Raw genomic sequence first — 23,868 nt, forward strand, 5'->3', positions numbered from 1 at the left:
GACTAATTTATGTGTTTTTTTCTTCTATCGCCCGTGATTTTGGTGTAATACTCAAGAAATCATTGCCAAATCCAATGTCATGAAGGTTTTCTATGTTTTCTCCTAAGGGTTTTATAGTTTAAGGTCTTACATTTAGATAAGCAAAAGACCCATTTTGAGTTGCTTTTTTGTATCTGATATAAGATAAGGGCCCAACTTATTATTGTTTTTTTCCTTGTGGATATTTAGTCTTCCCAGGACAGTTTAGTGAAAAGATGATCTGGTCCCTTTTGAATGGTGTAAGCACTCTTACTGAAAATCAATTGACTGTATATGCGAGGATTTGTTTCTGGGTTATTATTTTATTCTGTTGGTCTGTATACCTATCCTTATCCAATACCACATTGTTTTGATTACTGTTGCTTTGTAGGAAGTTCTGAAATCAGAAAATGTGAGTCTTCCAATTTTGTTCTTTTTCAAGATTGTTTTGGCTATTCAAGGTTCCTTGAGATTCTATATGAATTTTAGGGTGAATTTTTCTGTTTCTGCAAAAATTATTGTTGGAGTTTTGACAGAGATTGCATTGAATCTGTAGTTTACTTTGGGTAGTATGTACATCTTAAAAATATTAAGTTTTCCAATTTATGGATATAAGATATGTTTTTTTATATATACAGTTTTTTATTTGCCAACTATTCAAAAAATTAAATTAAAATAAAACAAACTATAGATTTATTTTGAGAAAACTGATCTCTTTACAATCATTTGGGTCCTCTGGCTTGTATACAGGGGGTACATCTTGGATATGGGATAGTTTTAAGTTTGTTTAGTGTTCTTCAGCAATGTTTTGTAGTTTTCAGTGTACAAATCTTTCACCTCCTTGGTTAATTTTATTCCTAAGTATTTTATTTTATTTTTTGTAAAGTTTATTTATTTATTTTGAGAGAGAGAGAAAGAGCATGCAGAGGAGGGGCAGAGAGAGAGAGAGAGGGAGAGAGAGAATCCCAAGCAGGCTCCATGCTGTCAGCACAGAGTCCAATGTGGGGCTTGAACTCATGAACCATGAGAAAATGACTTGAGCCAAGATTGAGTCAGATGCTTAACCGACTGAGCCACCCAGGTGCCGCCCCCCGCCCCCAGCCAAGTATTTTATTCTTTTTGATGTTATTGTAAATGGGTTAAAAAAGCTCCCTTTTTTTGTTTGTTCATTGCATTGCAATGAAACACAACTTATTTTCTTGTTTTGACTTTATATCCTGAAGCTTTGCTGAATTCATTTGTTCTGGTGATTTTTGGTGGATTTTCTACAAATATAGGATTTTCTCCATTTGAGATCTGTTGGGATTTTTATTGGAATTGCATTGAATTTGTAGATTAATGTGGTGGATTACATTAATGGTAATTCTATTGAACTATTGTTATGTTGCTATGACAACTCAATGGCCATTATATACTCTTAGAATACGTACTTTGGAATTTGGTTTATTTTAATTTTTAATTCAATATTTGTGTTCATAATTGAGATGTGTGTAAATTTTCTTGTCCTTTTCCAGTTTTGATATGAGTTGGGAAGCTTTTCTTGTATTTTTATTCTCTGAAACAGTTTGTATAAAATTATCTGTTCTTTGAATGGTCATAGAACTCACTTGCAAAATTGTCTGGGTCTGATGTTCTGCCAGAGGAAACCTGAATCCAAATTCATTTATTATTATTGTTTTTTAAAGTGTATTTATTTTTGAGAGAGGGAAAGACAGAGTGTGAGTGGGGAAGGAGCAGAGAGAGAGAGAGAGAGAGAGAGAGAGGGAGAGAGACAGAATCTGAAGCAGGCTCCAGGGCTCCCAGCTGTCAGCTCAGAGCCTGATGTGGAGCTTGAACCCACAAACCATGAGATCATGACTAAGCGGAAGTCGGATGCTTAACCAGCTGAGCCACCCAGGCTTCATTTTTGTGAATGGCTTTGGTAGGTAGGACTCTGAGGCGGCCCCCAAGGTTTCCATCCCTGCCTGTGGCCATCTCCCCTTGAGTGTGGGAAGGACCACAGATATGATAAGATATCACTGCCATGGTTAGTTTATAATCAGTTGACTGTGAGCTAACCAAAAAGGACCAACCTAATAAGGTGATCCTTTTAAAGGGACTGGGCCTCTCCCAAAACAGAAAGTTTAGAAGTGTGAGAGGGACTGTTGAAGGCCAGGTTGCAAGGACCTGAATGCTGTCTCCAGGAGCTCAGAGAAGTCCCCAGCTGAAAGCAAGACAGTGGGACTCCGTTCACTGTGAAGGGTCTGGGAAGCGTGACTTTCTCTAGGTTGGCCTCCAGATGAGGGCACAGCTGGCTGACACCTTGATTTCAGCCTCGTGAGACCCTCAGCGGAGCACACAGCCACAATGACCTACAGAGCTGTGAGCTAATGAGTGCTATTTCAAGTTACAAAAACTGTGGCCAGTTTTTACACAGCAATAGAAAACTAATACAATTGCTCGTGGCTTATTCGGGTTTTCTACTTTTTCAGTTGCTTTGGATAATTTGCATTTTGGGGGATATATCCATTTTGTCAAAATTTTAACATTGGCATAAAATTGTTAATAATATTCTTTTGCAATTCTAAAAATCTCTCCTGTCTGCGGTTACATTCCCTGTGTGTACATACACTTAGGCATGTGTGCATACATGTGTACGTACACGTGCACTTGCGTGAGCACTCGTGCAGATGCACACGAGTGCTGTGCGTGTTTGTATATGCGTGTCTGTGTACAGGTGTGTACAGATATGCATACACTCTTTTTCTTGATTATTCTTGCCAGAAGCTTGTTCGTTTTATTAAACTTTCAGATTCGGCTGTTATTTCTCTATTTTCTGTTTTAAGCATGTCTACTCTTTATTAGTTCCATTTTTGTCTTTTCTGTATATTTACTGTTTTTCAAGATTCTTGAGGTATATCTGTGCTTGGTTTATTTATTTTCAATCTTTGAAAAAAATCATTGAAGTTTACAAATTTCCCCTAAAACATCACTTTAACTGAACCCCACATACTTTAATATGTGGTGTTTTTTAAATATTTATTTTATTTAAACATTAAAAAATTTTTTTAATTATTATTATTTTTTTAATTAAAAATTTTTAAAAATGTTTGCTTATTTTTGAGAGAGAGACAGAGCATAAGCGGGGGAGGGCAAAGAGAGAGAGAGACACAGAGTCCAAAGCAAGCTAAAGGCTCTGGGCTGTCAGCACAGAGCCCAATGTGGGGCTGGACCTCACAGACCACAAGATCATGACCTGAACTGAAGTCCGATGCTTAACTGACTGAGCCACCCAGGCGCCCCTAACTTATTTATTTTCATGTTTATTTATTTTTGAGAGAGAGACAGAACACGAACGGAGGAAGGACAGAGCAAGAGGGAGACACCGACTCTGAAGCAGGCTCCAGGCTCTGAGCTGTTGGCACAGAGCCCGACTCGGGGCTCGAACTCATGAACCTTGAGAGCGTGACCTGAGCCAAAGTCAGATGCCTAACTGACTGAACCTCCCAGGCACCCATAAAAAAAGTTTTTAATGTTTATTTATTTTTGAGAGAGAGGGTGAGAGAGACAGAGCATGAGTGGGAGAGGGGCAGAGAGAGAGGGAGACACAGAATCCAAAGCAGATTCCAGGGTCTGAGCTGTGAGCACAGCTTGACATGGGGCTCGAACTCACGAACTGTGAGATCATGCCCTGAGCTGAAGTTGGATGCTTACCTGACTGAGCCACCCAGGCACCCCTAAATGTTTATTTTTGAGAGAGAGACAGCATGAATGGGAGGGGCAGAGAGAGGGGGAGACAGAGGACCTGAAGCAGGCTCTGAGCTGTCAGCAATAGAGCCCGTCATGGAGCTCAAACCCACAAACCGTTAGACCATGACCTAAGTCGAAGTCAGACACTCAACCGACTGAGCCACCCAGGTACCCGCGAGTTTCTTCTTATTTTGACCCTAGCTTCATCTTAACTTTTATTACTCGTGCATGGTACTTCGACCGGGGGTGGGGACACAAGGCCTTCCTCACGAGGAGTCCAGGATGCATTCCAGCAGCAGAGCCAACAGGATTGTGGTGCTTTGCCTGAAGAGTGAGAGAGGCGAGGACTCAGGGCTGCAGCCCTGATCTTGCCTGAAATAAACAGTGGGCGAGTGGTGCTCACTGAACCAGGTGGTGGGGAGGGGACCAAGGCCGGGGGCAAGAACCAAAGTTCCTTGGTCACTATCATGTATCACCTCTGGACTATTTATTTATTTATTTATTTATTTAAGAGCACAAGTGGGGGAGGGGCAGAGAGAGAGGGGGACAGAGGATCTGAAGCGGTCTCTGTGCCGACAGCAGAAATCCCGATATGGGGCTCGAACTCACCAACTGTGAGATCGTGACCTGAACTGAAGTCGGACGCTTAACCAACTGAGCCATCCAGGTGCCCCAGCTCTGGACTTTTTAAAAGAAGTACATGTTTCAACACTTTTAAACAGTAGCGTTAAAACAAACAAACAAACAAACAGTTCTTTATTGTATGATGCTTGATATGCTATTTTGACATCCAGGTAGCAACGTTAGAAAGGCAGTTGGGTTTATGAGTCTGCACTTAATGATGTGTGTGCACTTAATGTGTGTGGTGCTTAGAGTTACGGGGTAGACCTGTCGGGCCTGAGCCCTGGGGCTTCCTCTTCTGGAGTCTGGTGGAGAAGGCCAGGGTGGCGGTCAAGACCCTGAGGGGCTGCCGGGGACTTGGAGGAAAATGAGGGAGTTGACCCAAGGGCAGAGAAGCAACCACTTAGAGAGGGAGACTTGGCCATTGGAGTCAGCAAGACAAAGGCTTGAACGGCGTTTCAGGGGAACAGTGTGGGTGACATCCCACGGGGGGGCAGGAGGGTGAGGTGGTGGGGACACCAAGGGCTGACTCTCTGCATGAGCTTTGGTGTGAAGGGAGCAGAGAAGTGGCTGTGCTGAGAGGTGGCTGTCTGATCTTCTGTGTTTTGAGATGGGACACCTTGGAATGTAGCTTTCGGCTAATGGGATTGATTATGATGGCTTCCCTGAGTCCCTGTACCCGCTCTTCCGCCTGCCCCACCCCACCCCGATCGGGATTCTCCTGAGAGAAGGTGAGGAAGGCTGTGTGTGGCGCCTGTTCGGGAGCCACAGCCTCCGTTTTACTCGTTTCCGCTCATCACCCCGTCTCGTGAGGCTGCTTGGGGTGCAGTAGGGGTTGGTTTGGGGACCGGGTTTCGGCTTGGATTTAGTTGGAGGGCAAACGCAAGGCCAGGCCAGGTGCCAGAGACCACGTGTCCTCTCAGGGTGATTCCGTTTAGCTGGAGGGATGGTCACGCCGGGAGCAGTCATTGCTGACATTACCGCGAGGACGTCAGGACTCAGTGCCTGCCTCGTCCTGCCACAGCAGCGCCACAACCTGTGGCAGCCTCGTGCTCAGACAGTGGGGGTCGCTGTTGTTGGGAGAAAGGACATGGGTGGTGGGGCCTGTGTTCTCTCACGTGAATGTGGAAACCCTTACTTCCCTCCTTCTCTGTTCCTGCCAGGATCCTGGCCACAGCGGGCACTGACTTCGACCTGCGGACCCTGCGGGCTGTGCGTGTGCTCAGGCCCCTGAAGCTGGTGTCTGGGATTCCGAGTGAGTCTGGCAAAAGCAATCAGCCCCAAGCCTACCTGGATCACTAACACCCTCCCCCAACCCCACCATGGCCACAGCCACAGTTAAGCCTTAGCCAGTGGGCCCTTTGGCTTGGGTGACTTGAAGCTCAGGGCTCCTGACCTGTGAGAACCAGGTGTGAAGAAGCCTGACATTCTCTGTGAAAGCCCAGAGGGTGGCTCTGTTGTTTTGCCCTGATTTGGCTTCCCCAGATGGAAACTTTGCTTCTCCTCACACGCTCTGCTACATTTCTAGCTCTTTGCTTCTTTTTCTGGGGTTAAAGCACAGACAAGAGACCGAGCAAGGTGGTAGGCAGGATGCCTGACAAAACAGTCAAAGGACCACCTGACTTGGCTCAGGCTTGGCAGGGCCTTGGAGAACTGAGGCCCGGTTAAGACATGCTCTTGGATTCAGCTGCTCAAGGAGCCACGCCTGGTTAGGAGCATGGCCAGGGTTACCTTGAGAGGCAGGGGCGGCCCTGACTCCTGTTCCTCAGTCCAGTGGAAGTTTGGTTTTCAGTTTCCTCAGGGCCCAAGTGGGCAGGGACCTAGGGCTATGTCCCCCTGAGGCCGCTGCCGGGGGAGCCCCTGTTCTGCCCCAAGACCCTGCCAGGTAAAGTCTCAGGCTTGTATCTAAGAGCTGGGGCCATGCGGGGAGGGGGTCATGGGGTTGAGCTTCCTCTGTGTGCTGAGTCCCTCTGGCTTTGTGGTCAGTGGTCAAACACTCCTGCAAGCAGGTCCCCTGCTTTGCTTTCTCTAAAGTGTTGGGGCCTGTCAAGATCTGCTCTTCCCTCCCAGCACCCCCTCCCCTCCCCTCCCCTCCCCTCTTAGGACTGTGTTCTTGCTCCACCCAGAGCCCTCCATAGGTCCACACATCTCGCCAGCACCCACCCTCCACCAGACCCCAACTCTGACACGACACGCCCTGCCCCTCCCCTGCGCTGGGACTTCTCTCCGTCTACTTCCCTCTGAGACTTATGCTTGGTCCCCCACCCTGAGCACTCTTGTGCAAGCACGTGCGGTTTCCCCCGACTCCCCACGCTCCCTGCTCCGTCCCCTACTCTGAGGGCTCTCAGATCGGCACCTTGCCCCAGGACCCCCAGTCCTAAGCAGCCCAGGTGCTTGCCAGTCTGCCCCCCCCCCCCCCACCCCCTGCACCGCCCACCCTGCTCTGACGTGCCCTGCTCTGGCTGCTCTGGCCCAGGTCTGCAGGTGGTGCTCAAGTCCATAATGAAGGCCATGGTCCCGCTTCTGCAGATTGGGTTGCTTCTCTTCTTTGCCATCCTCATGTTTGCCATCATTGGCCTCGAGTTCTACATGGGAAAATTCCACAAGGCCTGTTTCCCCAACAGCACAGGTGAGGCCTGGCAGCACCCCTTGGGCTCAAACGGGACCACAGACTCACTCATCCAGGAGACAGGCACTGTTCTAGGTGCCAGACGGATGGGGGCGGGGGGCACACACCACAACCTGAAAAACACAAAAACGTGAATAAACACATAAATGCAATGATTACAGGTTGTGGTACTTGCGGTAGAATAACTTGGGAGCCTGCTTCACAGAGATGGGCCAGGGGAGGCCTCTCTCCTGAGGGGACAGGTGAGCAGCGATCGGACTGCCGTTAGGAGGGATTGCAATGTGGCCGCCAGGCCGGAGAACTCCACTTACGAGGCGCGGCCGGAATAGAGGGGAAATCACGTGGGCTTCATGGCCGCGGTAGGGACTCCGAGTCTTCCTCTGAGAGAAATCAGGAAGACAGTGGAGGGCTCTGAGTGAGGACTGACGTCATCTGATTGTTCTGGCTGCTCCAGGGAGGCAAAGGCAGAAACAGGCTTCCTCAGGAGGGCAACATCTCGACTGGAGAGACATGGCGGCTGTGGCCAGGCTGTTCTGGTGGAGACGGCACAACGGGTTGGGCTCTGGGTGTGTTTTGCAATGAGGCGGATGAGCCACATGAACGTGTCAGCCGACGCAGAGAAAGCTCTGACTAGAATTTAAATCGTTCATGATTTTAAAAACGTCTTATCAAAGCACTCTGTAGGGCCAGTGTAGTGAGGCCTGGGCCCTGCAGCCCCCAGCCATCCTGTGGCCACACGTTGTGTAGGCTCTGAGCCGATCTGCCTGGCAAGCAGGGCCTGCGGTGGCTGACTCCAGAGTGACAGGCAACATCTGTGTGTCAGGAGAGCCTCAGTGTTAGTTTGGCTGTGAGAGAAAGGAGCAGTCAGCATTGTAGTGGCAGGAAGAGTTGGATGTTAGGGGTTTGTCGTTTTTGAGTTTAAGGCGAGCGAGTCCTGAGCGTGTTTAAACAGTAATGGGCAGGTTCCAGTAGGAAGGGAGAGGTTGACCAGTGGTTCCTGGGACGGTTGGTCTGAGCTCAGGGGGAGCCAGACTGTAGGCAGGGGGAGAGAGTTGGTGCAGGGAGGGAGGGTGGGGGGAGCAAGGGAGGATTTCCATTGGTGCTTGATGCCTGCCCACCTGTGATGAGGCCTTCGAAGCCCAGGGGCCGCAGGAGGGGTTGGAGAACTTGGTGTTTCTGGGTTCAGGGTCTGTGCTTCATTCTTCTCTCCACAGATCCAGAGCCAGTGGGTGACTTTCCCTGTGGCAAGGAGGCCCCAGCCCGGCTGTGTGAGGGCGACACCGAGTGCCGGGAGTACTGGCCGGGACCCAACTTTGGCATCACCAACTTTGACAATATCCTGTTTGCCATCTTGACAGTGTTCCAGTGCATCACCATGGAGGGATGGACTGACATCCTTTATAACGTGAGTTGCATCTTGGCCCTGGGACTGTGGATGGACCCTGGAGCTCCTAGGATCCCATTTGGGGTGACGTTCCTGACCTGAGAGCCTGTGCCCAGCCCCAAGTTCCTTCCTCTACCCTAGGATGAAATACAGGCCCCTTCCTTCAGATGACCCCACCAAGGGCCCACTGTCATCAATATCAACTCGAACTCTTGACCTAGGTCCTAGAGTCTCCAGGACAGCTTCTCTCATGAAAGTAAAACTGAGGGCCAGGTAGAAAGCCAGCAAAGAAAATGCCAATAGAAGATGCTACTGCTGCTGCTGGTCACATGGTCACAGTGCCAGTCCCTAAGGCTCACTGCAAGCTTGCTCCAAGCTAGGCCCTGTGTGAAGTGTCCTATCCCTGTTAACTCATAGAGTCATCTCAAGAACCCCATGTACAGTGAGGAAACTGAGGCATGGAGGGGCTGTTGAAGTTGCTCAAGGCCCTGCGACCGGTAGGCAGCTTGCTGGGAACTACTAGTTGTGCCATCCCTGCTGGGTTTTCTGGATGGAGGGAGGGAGAGGGAAGCCTGCTGGGCCTGTTGTTATCCCTAGGCTGCCCGGTAAAGACAGGAGCAGGGCAGGGTTTATGGCTGCACTCAGCAGACTCTCAGGAAGACTTCTCTGATGGCGCTGGGGCTCTGGGCTCAGAGTGTGTGTCTTGCACATTTCTGTCTTCTCTGCCGTGTCTATCTGGTGCTGTTTCCTCTTCATCCTCTTGCCCACGAGGATGCCTGCCTGTCACAGTGATGTACACAGGGCAGTCTGGGTTGGTACCCATGACAGAAGCTGGTCTAATGCCCTTGCCTGGTGGCCCATCTCACTGCCACCTCTCCTCCACGTGACGCTCTTCTGGGAGGACTCGACCACAAAAGTTTGAGCAGAATTCTGTCTCTTTTCTTATGTGATGACCTCCCTCGCTACCTCCTACATGCTGTAGCCCTATGAGCCACCGGGGCATAAGAACAATGAAATTAGTCCCTCAGGGACTTTGGGAGGTCGACAAGGAAGGCACACATGAGCTAGAAATCTTGGAAGGTTTGGCTGGGAAGGTATGGCTGGCGGATTGCTGTTTTCTGGATAGCTAGAGCGAGCTCTGCTTGTGGGCTGTGGGTGGAGGACTTGCAGGTACAAGACACCTCGTGCTGAACCTGCCACTCGGGTGCTGAGGTGGGGTTTGGGCTCTAAGCCCCTGGAGGCCTGGGTTCCCCGGCCTCTAGGAGCCCGGGGAAGAAATGGCGGTGCGATAGTCTGGTGGCATGAGGGACAGGAGGAAAGGGGCAGACTGGGGCCCTCTACTCTGTGGGTGCATGGAAACCCAGGTGGGTCTCAGGGCTAGGAATCCAGCAGATGCTTGGGAAATGCTCACTGAGTGTGCAGAGGGAAGGTGGAAGTTCAGGAAAAGCTGGCCCAAAGTCCCTTGAACCAGATCCCTCCTTGGACTGGGAGTCATGTCTCCTGACAGGCTCTGTTTAATTGAGGAAAAGAAGAACAGGCACAAAGGCAGTTATGAGGAGCTTGACTGTCCTTTTCCTACAGCCAGTCAAGGAACGATTTCCCAAGGACAGACCCTAAAAATAGCTCTGAGCTGGCCACATCCCTGCCAGCCCCACCTGAGCAAGGGCTGCATGAACAGGTCTCTGCAGCTTTCAGTGCCCCCTGGGACTTGGCCAGGGGCCCTGGTGACTCAGATGGGTGGGTCTGTGCCCTGTGTGGGAGGGGCTGAGCAGGAACTAGGCCCTAGGGCAGGACTGGTCACGAGAGCCACAGAGGGCTCATTTGGCATATACTTCCATTGGACCCGCTGGGCTCTGGGCACCCCCGAGATGCTACATGTACAGTGGTGAGCAGAAGGCGTTCGATAAAGGCCTTATAATGCCAAGTGCTTTAAAGAAAACAAAGGTGGATGAGGGGCAGGGAGTGATGAGTTAGACACCTTGTGAAAGCCAGGCCTGGTGAGGTCTGGAAGCCAGACATGCAGGTGCTATGAGATTGTGCCTTGGCGGTTTGGCAAGGCACCAGGACACAGTGACAGTGGTGACCTGTGAGGTGGCCTAGACCTGGCTGGGTCCACTCTCCACACTGGGGGGTAAGAGGGTGAATTGCTGCAAATCAGACCGGGTGTTTTGAAGGGGATTCTTCAGAAAAAGAGCCTGCCGCTTGCCTCCAACCCAGTGCTCCAACCCAGACGTGCTCCTGGAGTGTGGAGCCCCAAGTGACAGTGCTGGGATTTCAAGGGCAGGAGCCACTGGCCTGCCACGGTGGGGCGGAGGGAGAGAGGTGGAGAGTACACTCAATGTTGGGAACAGAGGAGGGTGTGTGAGTGTTTCTCATGGACCAGCTATGGCCGGGGGACAGTAGCCAGCCAAGAGCCCTTTTAAATTCTGACCAGGGCGAGTGACCTCTCAGTAGAGAACCTATATTCACAACAGACTGCTGAAAAAATGGGGGTGGGGGTGGGGGAGTTCTCCAACTGAGGGAGAAATGGCTTGCCTGCATTTCGAAAAGTAAGTGGAGTCAAATGGGTTCCTGGAAGAACCCACAGAAATGCCTTGTGAGAGAGGAGTCAGCAGTAAATTTCCGTCAGGCCCAGAAAGATGAGATTATCTCAGGGCACGGCCAAGCATGGAAAAACTTGCCTTCCCTCCCACCCCCCACCCTTTTTCCTCCCCTGTTTGGATTGTGTCGGGGTCAATAACCCAGCCAGCAGCAAGCTGAGGAAGAAGGAACAGTGTTAGGCGTGGAGGGGCAAAGAGGGACCACGCCTCCCTTTCCCAGTGAAAGCAGCCAGCTGTGGCAGGCCAGCTAAAAGAGTAGATATTCTCAGTGTAAAGCATGTTAAGTAGTTTTATTGCCAGCTGGGATTGGACACTTAATTACTGAATTGAGACTGTGTTTTCTACTTAAAGTGATTGTAGAACTTTCTACTACCCAGGAGTTACCAGAAAAGTTATAGGACTTATCCAGGTTTTTATCCAGGGGCATGAATATGTTCAAAGGGACAGTAGGAGGTAAGTGAAGTTGGCTTATGATTATATACATGTGGTTTTGCATATGCTCGTTGTACTGGTTACACGAAGCTCTGAGGAAGGGTTGTTCACATGTATAGGTGCAAAGGCCGTGTTTTACAGTGAGCACAGGTAGAGCTTGCTCGTCTGTTGGGTGTGCAGTGTGAGAGAGAAGAACCAAAGATGTGACATCAGCCACTGGGGAAGGTGGTGCCCTTTCTTGGGAAGGGAGACTTGGGAGTGAGATATTTGCTCGGTTTGTTTCAGTGGAGTAGTAGTGGAGCCCAGGGACTCTGATTTGCCTCCATAATGTTTCAAAGAACTGGTTTCATGCAAGGGAGACGCTGAGTATACAGTTGGGTATATGACAGGGGGCTCGGAGGAGACAGCAGGGCTGAGGGTGTCTGTCTGAGATCATGGACGGAGCTTAACATTATGGGAGAGGATGTGATTGGCTCAGCAAGGAATGTAGAAGGAGAAGCAAAGAAGGCCCAAGAGCGAGCCCTCTCTGAGCCTGGCCGCTGGGGGGATTCCAACATTCCGAAGACAAGTAGGAAAGAAGGAGCCAGCGAGAGACCAAGGTGGGGCCTTTGAGGCAGGGTAGAAACAGCACCGTGGGCATGCTGTGTCTTGGAAGCAGAGCTAAGAAAAAAGTTTCTAGAAAATGACCTAGGTCCTAGAAATGATCAACCAGGTCAGAGGCCAAGAAAGGTGCTGGTAACTTGACAAAGGCGGTTTCGGTGGTGGGGGTAGAAGCTCGGAAGGTGCAGGTTAAAGGTGAAGGCAGGATGAGAGTGAGGACGGCAGGTGGAGTCGGCTCTTTCCCGGAGCTCCCTGTGAGGTGTAGCAAGACGGTGGGAGGGAGCTGCAGGGAGAGATGGGGGTTGGCTGGTGGTTTTTTTCTAAAGTAAACTCTATTTGAGATAATTGAGGGCTTACGTGCAGTTGTAAGAAATAATACAGAGAGATCCCGTGTCTCCTGTAATGGTTACACCGTGCAGAACTGGCGTGCCTCACAACCCGAATACTGACACTGATGTCATCGAGATATACAACATTCCATGCCGGAAGGACACCCAGGTTGCCTTGTAGCCCCACCAACTTCTTTCTTACCCTCACCCCCCTCAATCCCTGTTAACCACTAGTCTCTTTGTCACATCTGTAATGTCAAGGAGGTTATGTAAATGAAACCATGGTATATGTCACTTTTTGGTATTGGCTATTTTCACTCACATGATTCTTTGGGGATTCATCTAGATTAATGTGTGTCAGTAATTGGTTCCTTTTTATGGCTGGGCAGTCTTCTGTGATATGGGTGGGCTAGGTTTATTTAACATTTACCTGCTGTGGGACATATGGATTGTTTTCAGTTTGGGGCTGTTGTGAACATAATTGCTCTACACATTTGTGTACAGGTTTTTGTGTAAACATAAGTTTTCATTTCTCAGGGATAAATGCCTCGGAGTGCAATTTCTGGCTTGTATAGTAGTTGCAAGTTTAGTTTTTTAAGAAACTAAAAATTTCCCAGAAGGCTGTATTCTGTTACATTCCCATCAGGAGTGGATGGATAATATAGCCTCCTCACCAGTATTTGACGTTGTCATCGTTTTTGACTTTAGCCCTTCTGGTTAAGTGTGTACTGATATGTCATTATGGTTTTAATCCGCACTTCCTAATGGCTAATGGTGTTAAGTATCATTTCCTACTTTTTTGCCATTCATTTATCTTCTTCAGGGACATACCTCTTCATATCTTTTGTCCACAGTTTGTCTGGATTGTTACTTTACTGTGAAGTTTTCATATATTCTAGGAACTAGTTGGTTGTCAGATATGTGGCTTGCAAATACTTTTTTTCTAGTCATTAACTTGACTTTTCATACTCTTCACCTGGTTTTTCACAGAACACGCATTTTTAATTGTGAAAAAGTCCAGTTTATCAGTTTTTCCGTTTGTAGATTGGGCTTTTAGGGTCAAATTTAAGAACTCTTTGCCTAGCCTTAAATCCTGAAGATTTTATTCTATGGTTTTTTTCTTAAAGTTTTATTGTTTTACATTTTACATGCAAGTCTGTGATCCAGTTTGAGTTAATTTTTGCATAAAGTGTGAGGTCTAGGGGCGCCTGGGTGGCTCAGTTGGTTAAGCATCCAACTTTGGCTCAGGTCATGATCTCCTGGTTTATGAGTTCAAGCCTCGCATCTGGCTCTCTGCTGTCAGTGCAGAGCCCTCTTTGGATCCTCTGTCCCTCTGTCTCTCTCTCTGCCCCTCCCCCCCCCCTCAAAAATAAATATAAACAAAAATAAAGTATGAGGTTTGGGTTGAGATTCTTCTCTCACTCCCCCTGCTTCTCCACGCCTTCCTTCTTCCCTCTCTTCTTTCCTACCTTCCTTACTTTTTGGAGGCTTGTGAATATCCAGCTGCTCTAGCAACCCTTGTTGAAAAGGCTATATTTCCTCCATTGAATTACTTTTGCACCTCTGCTAAAAAATTTGGGTGTAGTTGTGTGGGTCTTTCTTTTCCTTCCTTTTTTAAACAAGGTCATACCCAATGTGGGGCTTGAACTCACAACCCTGAGGTCAAGAGTCGCATGCTCCACTGACTGAGATGGCCAGACGTCCTATGTGGGTCCGTTTGTGTTCTCATGATCAGAGTGTCTCTTTCTACGAATACCACATTATCTTCATTATTGCAGCTGTACTGTAAAATAAATCTTTTAAACCAGGTAGACTGATCACTCCCATTTTGTTCCATTTGGGAGAATTGACATCTTTACTATGTTGGGTTTTCTAGTCCATGAACATGGTGTATCTCTCCATTTATGTAGATTATCTTTGATTCCTTTAATCAGCACTTTGAGGTTCAGTATACAAGTCCTGCATATGTTTTGTAAGAAATGCAAATGATTTTTATATGTTGATCTTATATCCTGCAACCTTGCTGAATTTACTTATTTATTCTAGGAGATGTTTTGGAGAGTCTTTGGGATTTCCTGTACAAACGTGTTGTCTGCAAACAAGAACAGTCTATTTCTTCCTTTCTGATTTGTATGCCTTCTATTCTATTTCCTTGCCTTATTGCACTGGCTGAAACTTCCAACTTTATGGTAGATAAGAGAATAGACATATTTCTGTGCTCCCAATCTTAGCAAAAAAAGCATTGAGTTTTTCACTGCTAAGTATAATGTTAACTGCAATTTTTTTGTTTTTTGTGGATGTCCTTTATCAAACTGAGGGAGTTCTCCTATACCTACCTTTCTGAGAGGGTTTATCATGCATGGGTGTTGGATGTTTCAAAATACTTTTCTTGCATTGATATGATAATGTGATTTTTCCTTTAGTCTGTTAATACAGTGGATTACATTGATTGGCTTTTGAATTTTGAAACGGCTTGGCATCCCTTGAACAAACTCCACATGGTCATGGTATATAATTATTTTTATACATTGCTTAAATCAATTTGTTAATGTTTCATTAAGGGTTTTGGCACCCATATTCATGAGGGCTTTTGGTCTGTAATTTCCTTCTAGTTTGAATTATGTTTGTCTGGTTTTGGTATGAAGGCAATACAAGCTTTATAACACGAATTAGAAAGTAGTTCTTCCTTTCTCATTTTCTAGAAGAGATTTGTGTATGTGGTATTGATTCTTTTTTTGAGAATTGGTAGAATTCTACAATCTGGGTCTAGAGATTTCTTTTTTAAGTGTTTTCAATGTTTATTTATTATTTTTGAGAAGGAGAGAGAGCCAGAGCACGAGCTGAGGAGGGACAGAGAGAGAGGGAGACAGAATCTGAAGCAGGCTCCAGGCTCTGAGCTGTCAGCACAGAGCCCAACATGGAGCTTGAACTCACAAACTTGTGAGATCATGATCTGAGCCAAAATCAAGAGTCAGATGCTTAACTGACTGAGCCACCGAGGCGCCTGAAGATTTCATTCTTTTATTTGTGGCTGAATGTATATATGTATGTATGTATGTGTGTGTATATGTGTATACACATAAATACATTTACATATAAATGTATATTTATATATCTTCTTTATCCATTCATCAATCAGTGGGCATTTGGGCTGTTTTCATATCTTAGATGTTGTAAATAATGCTGCTGTAAACATAGGAGTGAATGTATCCCTTTGAATTAGTGTTCTTGTATTCTTTGGGTAAATACCCGGTAGTGTGATTCCTGGATTATAGGGTAGTTCTAGTTAAAAGAAAAAAAAAATTTTTTTTAACATGTATTTATTTTTTTGAGAGATAGAGAGAGACAGAGCATGAGTGGGGGAGGGGCAGAGGGAGAGGGGGACACAGAATCCGAAGCAGGCTCCAGGCTCTGAGCTGTCAGCACAGAGGCAGTCGCGGGGCTCGAACTCACGAGCCATGAGTCGTGACCTGAGCCAAAGTTGGATGCTTAACCGACTAAGCCACCCAGGCGCCCCAGGGTAGTTCTATTTTTAACTTTTTGAGAAAACATACTGTTTTCCAGAGTGGCTGCACCAGTTTGCATTCCCACTAACAGTGCATGAGTGTTCCTTTTTCTCCACATCCTCAACAACACCTATTGTTTCTTGTTAAAATTTAGTTTTAAATTTAATCAAACAACCATGAAAGGAAGTGGTATTTCATTTTGGCTTTGATTTGCATTTCCCTAATGACTTATGATATTGAGCATCTTTTATGTGCTTATTACACCATTTATATGTCTTCTTTGGAGAAATGTGTATTCAGATCATTTTCCCATTTTAAAATTGGTTAATTTGTCATTTTATTATTGGCCAGTAATTTTTCTGTATCTATTATGGATGCTAGACCCTTATCAGATATATGATTTGTAAATATTTCTTACATTTTGCGCATTGTCTTTTCACTTTCTGGATGGTGTCATTTGAAGTACCAACAATTTTTATTTTGATGAAGTCCAATTTTTCTATTTTTATTTTCATCATTGTGCTTTTGGTGTTACAGCTGAGAATTCATTACCAAATTCAAAGTCGTGAAGATTTATTCCTATATTTTCTTTTAACAGTTTTCTAATTTTTGTTCTCATATTTAGGTCTATGATACATTTTACTTTTTGTATGTGATGTGAGGCAGGGACTCAGCATCATTCTTTGCATGTGGATATCCAGTTGTTGAAAAGACTGTTCTTTCCCCCATTGAATTTCTTGGTACTATTGTTAAAAAATCAATTGATGATAAATGTAAGGGTTTATTTCTAGATCATCAATTTTATTCCATTGATCAATATATCTATCCTTTTTAGGGGGAAATTTTTAAAATTACAATTTCACTTTCCTTAATAATTATAGCTCTATTAAATTTAACTATTTTATATTGGATGAGTTGTGGTAGTTTGTGTTTTTTGAGAACTTGGTCCATTTCATCCTTGTTAGTGAATGTATGTAGAGTTGTTTGTGGTATTCCTTCATTAACCTTTTGATGTTTGCTGGGTCTGTAGTGATATCCCCTGTTTCATTCATGAAATTGATAACGTGTCTTCTGTCCTTTTTTCTTGGTCAGTATTGTTAGAGGTATGTCAATGCAACTGATTTTTTTTCAAAGAACCAAGTTAAAAAATTGACTTTTTTCTATAGTTTTTATTTTCAAATTTGTTGATTTATGCTCTTATCATTATTATTTACTTGTTTACGTTTCCTTTGGGTTTATGTTGCTCTTTTTTTTCTAGCAGCTTGAGGTGGAAGTTTAGATTGTTGATTTGATTGATTTGGTTATCGATTTGATTACTCTTTCATAATGTATGTATTTTATTTAGTGATACAAATTTCCCTCTTGGCACTGCATTAGCTGTGCCCTTCAAATTTGACACATTGTATTTTTATTTTCATTCAGCTCGGTATATTTTTATATTTCCCTTGAGACTTCTTCTTTGACCCAAGGACTATTTAGAATTGTTTTCCACCTATAAGTAAGGTGTCATTTCTCTTTTGATTGTCTTTAGTTTTCTTTCTTTCTTTTTTTTTTTTATTAAAAAAATTTTTTTTTCAACGTTTATTTATTTTTGGGACAGAGAGAGACAGAGCATGAACGGGGGAGGGGCAGAGAGAGAGGGAGACACAGAATCGGAAACAGGCTCCAGGCTCTGAGCCATCAGCCCAGAGCCCGACGCGGGGCTCGAACTCACGGACCGCAAGATCGTGACCTGGCTGAAGTCGGACGCTTAACCGACTGCGCCACCCAGGCGCCCCTAGTTTTCTTAAATTTGACTATGATATGTCATGTTGTGGATTTCTTTGGGTTTATCTTATTTTATTTTTTATATTTATTTTTTATTTCAGAGACAGAGACAGAGTGAGAGAGAGAGAGTGTGTGTGTGCATGCACACACACAGCAGGGGAGGGGCAGAGGGAGAGGGAGAGAGAATCTTAAGCAGGCTCCACACTGAGCATGGAGCCTGTCACAGGGCTCGGTCCCATGACCCTGGGACCACGACCTGAGCTGAAACCAACTGAACCATCCAGGTGGCCCGAATTTATCTTATTTGGTGTTTGTTTAGCTTCTTGAATCTGTAGGTTTATGTCTCTTGACAAATTTAAGAAGTTTTCAGGTGTTATTTTTTTGAACACTTTTCAGCCTCAGTGAATGCATGGTGGTCACTACCAGCGTACTGGACACTCCTGTATTTTGCTCCTCTGATGACATGAACATTAGGTCTGTTGTTACAGTCCCACAGGTTCTTTAGGCTCTGTTCTGTTTTTTTTCTTTTAATTTTTTTTAATGTTTATTTATTTTTGAGAGAGAGAGAGAGAGAGAGAGAGAGAGAGAGAGAGAGAGACAGAGTGAGTGGAGGAGGGGCAGGGAGAGAGGGAGACACAGAATCCAAATCAGGCTCCGGGCTCTGAGATATTAGCACAGAGCCTGATGCGGGGCTTGAACTCAAGAACCGTGAGATTATGACCTGAGCCAAAGTCGGATGCCCAGCCGACTGAGCCACCCAGGTGCCCCTTCTTGTTTGTTTTTGAAGTCTGGTTTCTTTCTGTTTATCAGACTGGGTAACTTCTGTTTCTCTTTTTTACTCTTCACTTATTCTTTCCCCTGTCTGCTCTATTCTGTTGTTATGCCTTCCATTTATATTTTAATTTTGATTATTGTTGTTTTCAGTTCTAAGTTTTCCATTTGGTTCTTCTTTATATCTTCTTCTTGTTTGCTGACACTGTTTTTTTGTTGAGACTTTCTGTTTTTGTGTGTGTTTCGAGTGTGCCCATGATTGTTCTCCGAAGTATTTTTATAATAGCTGCTTTAAAATATTTGTCAGGTACTTTTATTGTCTCTGTCATCTTAGTGTTGGCAATCTGTATCAGTCAGAGTTCTCCAGAAATATAGAACCAGTAGGATGTGTATGTATGTGTGTATACAGATATATGTGAAGAGAGAAAGATTGATTAATTTTTAATTGGGAATTGGCTCTTGTGATTATGAAGGCTGGCAAGTCCAAATCTGCAGTTTGAGCTGGCAGGTTCAAGACCCAGGAGAGATGGTGGTACAATTCCAGTCTGAAACCCAGCAGGTAGAAACCCAGTAGAGCCAATGGTGCAGATGAAGTCTAAAGGCAGTCTACTAGAGAATTCCCTTTTACTTGGAGGAGGGTTGGTCTTTTTGTTCTCTTCAGACCTTCAACTGATTGGATGAGGTCCACCACATTATGGAAGGCAATCTGCTTTACTCTATCAATTAAAATGTTAATCTCCTCCCAAACACATTTACAGAAACACCCGGAATAATGTTTGACTGAATATCTAGGGACCCCATGGCCCAGTCAAGGTTGACACATAAAATTAACCATCACAGCATCTATTGAAAATCTATCGATCTTTTTTTCCATGCAGTTTGTGCTTTCCCTCACTCATTTGCATGGCAAATGAGTTTCAGTTGAAAGCTGGACACTTTTGGTACTGTGTTATGAGACCAAGGCTATAAAAGTCAAAAGGTCTAGGAGAGATGTCCTTCTTTGCATTCAGTTTTTAGATTATGCCTGAGTGTTGGCTTGTGGCTTAAACCAGGCACATGGTAAGGACTGTTCCCTGGGGACTTGCGGGCTTGCTCTGGATCAGGGGGAAATGTGGCATGCGGCTCACTGCCTTTGAGCTGCTGCGAAAGCTGCTACAGACAGAAGATCAGACTTGAGCCTAGGGCCCGTGGGCTCCATTCAGGAGAAATGTCTTTGGAGCTGACTGGTATGTCCAGCAGCCTGGGAAGAATAAGGGAGTTGTCCAAGCAGAGGCTGGCATGCAGCCTTCAAGGTATACTGGGACCCTTTGGCTCCCTGGATCTACTCCTTGGCTTTTCGGCATTGCTGGGCAGTGATCAGTAGTGCTAAGTGTCCTTGGTCTTTTGAGAGCTGCAGTTCCCGTGAAAGCTCTGCGGGGCAAAGGCAGGCAAGTCTGATGTGGGTCCTTCCCGGACTCCCCCTGTCTGGACCTCCCACCACCTGAACTCTCCCTGCCTAGGCCATGCCAGGTGTTCGAGGTAGGGTCAGGGGCACTTCTGTAGCCAGGGCTATGTGTCTTGTCCACCTGTTTCTCCTCATCTCCCCCTTGCTTCCAGACAAATGATGCAGCCGGCAACACCTGGAACTGGCTCTACTTCATCCCTCTCATCATCATCGGCTCCTTCTTCATGCTCAACCTGGTGTTGGGTGTGCTCTCAGGGTAAGAGGCCACATGGGCTTGGGTGCCACCTGCCCCTCCGTGTTCTCAGGCTAAGGGGACAGATGGTGGGGTCAGATATGGGCCTGTGTGACATGGGAAAGGCCTCATGGCCACCCTCTGTGGTGGTCACTCCCAGCATACTGAGCTCTGGCCAGCCTTTCCTTTGTGCTGCCATCCTGACCTCTGCCTTGACCGTCGTCTGGCCCTGGCCTCCTTACGTCTGTCCCACCCTTGGCCTTCACCTGGCTCTGATGATGGGGGAGGGGCTGCTGCTGCATCTCAGCTGGGTCTGTGGTGGGGTTTCTGGGAGTGGAGAGTGATGGAGCAGCCCTGTATCCTGGCTAGAGTGGTCACCAGGCTCTCCAGCGTAGCCTTGACCCCTGGCTTGCTCCTCCTCTCCAGACACCTTTCTGTGCTGAACTCCTCCAGTAGAGAGCAAGGGAGGGTGGGGCTAGGAGTCCTTCCTGAAGAAAAGTGCTTCCTGACTCCACATTGCAGTGAGATGTGGCACGCGGTACCCTCCTGTGGTATGGACCAATGGCTACAGAAATGCTTGGTGCTTAGGGGCACAGATGGGGCTGGTGTTTAAGGCTCCTGTCCTTCTACCAGGCTGAGGAACCTGTGTTGGGAAGGCCTGGCCTGCTCTCTGCCCCTACCTTGGTGTCATACCTCCTATAAGACTCGAGAACAACTCCTCCCTGCCCACCCTGAAGGTTCCTGCTCAGGCCCAGGGTTCCTGAGGGAGGCCGGGGGAGAGGCTGGTGGACCCAAGAAGCAGCTGTCTTACTGGCCGGGAAAGGAACAGCCATTGAGAGGGCAGTGGTTAGGGGCCAAGGCCTGCGTGCTCTGGCTCTGGAATGTGTCCTTGGCCTCGGTCCTATCCTGAGGGATATGTCACTAGCATGTCTTTTCAAGCACTTGCATAGGACAGGCAAGCCCACAGCACGGGGAATGGATGTAGAACTTCTAGTCTAGTGAGGGGATTGCATGGTCGGAGCTCGACGGGGTTGGTGGGGAAGCCAGGGGAGGCCCGGAGCTCAGAGAAGCCACCTAGGGAAGGGGCATTTCCAATGAGACCCAAAGGGGGACCAGGAATGAACTCCATGAAGGAGGGAGGAAGGTCTCGCAGGCAGAAAAGAGCTGGGGTGGAGGCCCAGAGGTACAGAGGGGTGCAGGGATGCTCAAAGCTGGAACCAGAAGGTGTGGAGGGGAGAGGGTGCTGAGCCGGCAGACGGCAGGCTTGTGTGGAGCGTGGGCTCTGTGCTGAGGACAGTGCACAGTGGGGGCTGGTAGGAACATGAGTGGGTTCATGGTGAGTTGGGAGAGCAGCCTGCTCAGTCTGGCTTTTTGTGCAGCTTACCCTGGAGAACGTGCAGGAAGAATTCAGGGATTGGGGCTGTGTGGCCCCTCACTGAGCAGGGCCATGAACTTTGTGACTGTGTGGCCCTTCTCCCCACTGTGAGCATCCTGGCCTCTGGGAATGGGATGATATGAGATGGTTTTCCTTATTAGTCTCAGCTGAGCCCTCTCTCAGTCATCCAGGCTAAGCAGAGGGACCCCAGGGTTCTCTTTCAGGTTCTCCTTGGAGATGGCAGGGCCCCTAAAGCCAGCAGTCAGTGCACAGCATGTGGGGCCCATGGAAGCAGTGGTTAGATGCCACTGGTACAGCCTGGCCTGGGGAAAGCTCGCCCTGCAGGGCCCAGGCCACGTCTGGGCAAGTGCTGCTGGATTAGCCGGCTTGGAGCCAACCAGCCTCGCGTTCTTCTTCCCAGAGGAGCAGGATCAGTGAATCCTCTTGTGGCTTTTCTTAGCAGTTAGAACTGATGCCTGAGGAAGGCAGGCCCTACTGCTGGCTACCATCTGAGAAGTGGCTGCTGTGTGCAGGGCCTAGATTGCTGCAGCAAGTTTTCACTGGTGGCTCTGAGACTGACTCAAGCAGTCTTGTTACTGCCCCACCCCTGCACCCCAGGCCCTCCTACCCTCATCGTGGCCAAGGGAGAGGGGAGGAGGAGGAGAGGGGTCCTATATTCCTGCGAATTCAGGGCTTGGGAGGGATGGGAGGTCCAGGCAGGAGCTGGCTCCTCGCATTTCCAGGATGGCCACAGCTCAGGCCCTGGTGGACACTGGCCATGAGTTTGGGTCAGTGCTGGCCAGAGCTGAGCTCTCTCTCCTGCTGTGGCTATGTGCCGGGAGTCAGGCCTGCCAGGCTCACTGCACCAAGCTGCTTCTCTTGGAGGAGGAACAACTACTCACCTGAGACTAGACATTGCTATTTTGCTGTGGGGCTGTGCCCGCCTGCCCTTTGGGGACCTGGATCCTGCCCCAGGCCTGAGCTGAGAGGCTTGCAAGGCTATACGCTGGGTGTCTGTGTGCCTGTGTGTGAATGGCTTCCTTCTGGCAGTGTGAGGCTGCAAGCTTGGCTGGGAGCCTGGGGCTGGGCTGCTGAGGGGTAAGGAGAGCAGAAATCTCTCTCCTGGTCATCTCAGACCTCAGAGGTTTGTCCGAGGTGGCTTGCATGGGCTGTAGAATGTTTTCCTTTTGTCTCTGGCTTGCCCTATCCGGTCCCTTCTTGCCCTGTTCCTGTCTGTCCATCCCCTCCGAGTAAGGGCTCTGGGTCTGAACCAACAGAAAAAACAAAGTGTAAGTCCTCTTGGGCAATTCTTGCCCAGAAGCTCTTTGTAGGATGGCAGGTGACAGGGCCTGGCACTCAGAGGGAGGGGTGTGCTTTGGCCTGCTCTGGGCAGGGGGTGTGGCATTGTCCCTGCCCTCTGGAGCCCCCTCTGGGGACTGCGGTGCTGTCCCTGTGTGCTGGAGGAGTCTGAGGAAGGAGGGTTCACCTGGGCCCTCCGAGGGCTCAGGTTGGAAGAGGCCGTGGTGGTGAGGCTCCCTGGGAGGGCGGCCTGTGACCTGCATGTCATGTCCCAGCCTCTTCCTGGTTCCCTTCGCCTCTGCGTCTGCACACCCATGGGGTGGGCGAATGTGCTCACACTCACCTGATCTGCTTACTTTTGTGGACCCTGCACAATGCAGAGAGTTTGCCAAGGAGCGTGAGAGGGTCGAGAACCGCCGGGCCTTCCTGAAGCTCCGCCGGCAGCAGCAGATTGAGCGGGAGCTCAATGGGTACCTGGAATGGATCTTCAAGGCTGGTGAGAACCAGGGGCTGCTGCCTTGCTCCTGGCCTGTCCTCTGTCGGTGCAGCTGGAGCCCCAGTCCTGGGCCGGACGAGACCAGCCTGGAGAGCTGAGGAGAGCTGAGGCGTTGGAAGTGGATTCTCCAGCTGGCCCGGGGTCCTGACACAGGGCAGCCATAGGGCCCTGGAGACACTGGCCTTTTTAATGGAGGCTTCTGGCATGGCCTAGCCTAGAGCTAGTTTCTGCCTGTCAGACTCAAGCACCCTTCCCTTGACCTGAGTGTGTTCTGCGCCCTGGCTCTGGGCTTTGTCAAGCCTGGGGTTTCTGACTGCCTCCCTCCCTCCCCGCCCCCGCCCCAGGCCAGCATTCTTTCCTGCATATGGGGCGCCTGCTGTGCCTCCTGAAGCGCCTCTTGGGCCAGGAACTCACCTAGTGGGGTGGCTGCCCTCAAGGGAGGGTGTTGTGAACAGGCCAGGCCCCCCTCATGGGGCACCGTGTGGGGGACACATAAAGGGTGTCTGTCTCAGTAGGAAAAGCTCGGCCGTGAGCCCCACGGCCTTCTGGAGTCATAAGGGTGAGAAGGCGGGTCCAGCAGCAGAGGCGCATTTTTACTCTGCCGTGTTCCTGGGGACTGAGCCCTGGGCAGGGGGG

The 23,868-nt window shown here is 48.1% G+C and overlaps 1 protein-coding gene across 7 annotated transcripts in view; it reads left to right on the forward strand.

Annotated features, from left to right (window-relative positions):
• Positions 1-23,868, forward strand: part of CACNA1B (calcium voltage-gated channel subunit alpha1 B) — a 189,844-nt gene that overhangs the window by 31,232 nt on the left and 134,744 nt on the right. For 6 of the 7 annotated variants that reach the window (XM_047830855.1, XM_047830852.1, XM_047830851.1 and 3 more), the window contains 5 exons: positions 5,532-5,623; positions 6,845-6,997; positions 8,212-8,402; positions 19,983-20,086; positions 23,117-23,232. In XM_047830855.1, the coding sequence (XP_047686811.1) occupies positions 5,532-5,623; positions 6,845-6,997; positions 8,212-8,402; positions 19,983-20,086; positions 23,117-23,232 (656 nt within the window). Of the gene's footprint in view, positions 1-5,531; positions 5,624-6,844; positions 6,998-8,211; positions 8,403-11,356; positions 11,435-19,982; positions 20,087-23,116; positions 23,233-23,868 lie in introns of those variants that run through there. The other variant, XM_047830853.1, reaches the window with a different exon arrangement.

The sequence above is a fragment of the Prionailurus viverrinus genome, chromosome D4 (assembly GCF_022837055.1).
Source record: "Prionailurus viverrinus isolate Anna chromosome D4, UM_Priviv_1.0, whole genome shotgun sequence".
Classification (NCBI taxonomy): domain Eukaryota; kingdom Metazoa; phylum Chordata; class Mammalia; order Carnivora; family Felidae; genus Prionailurus; species Prionailurus viverrinus.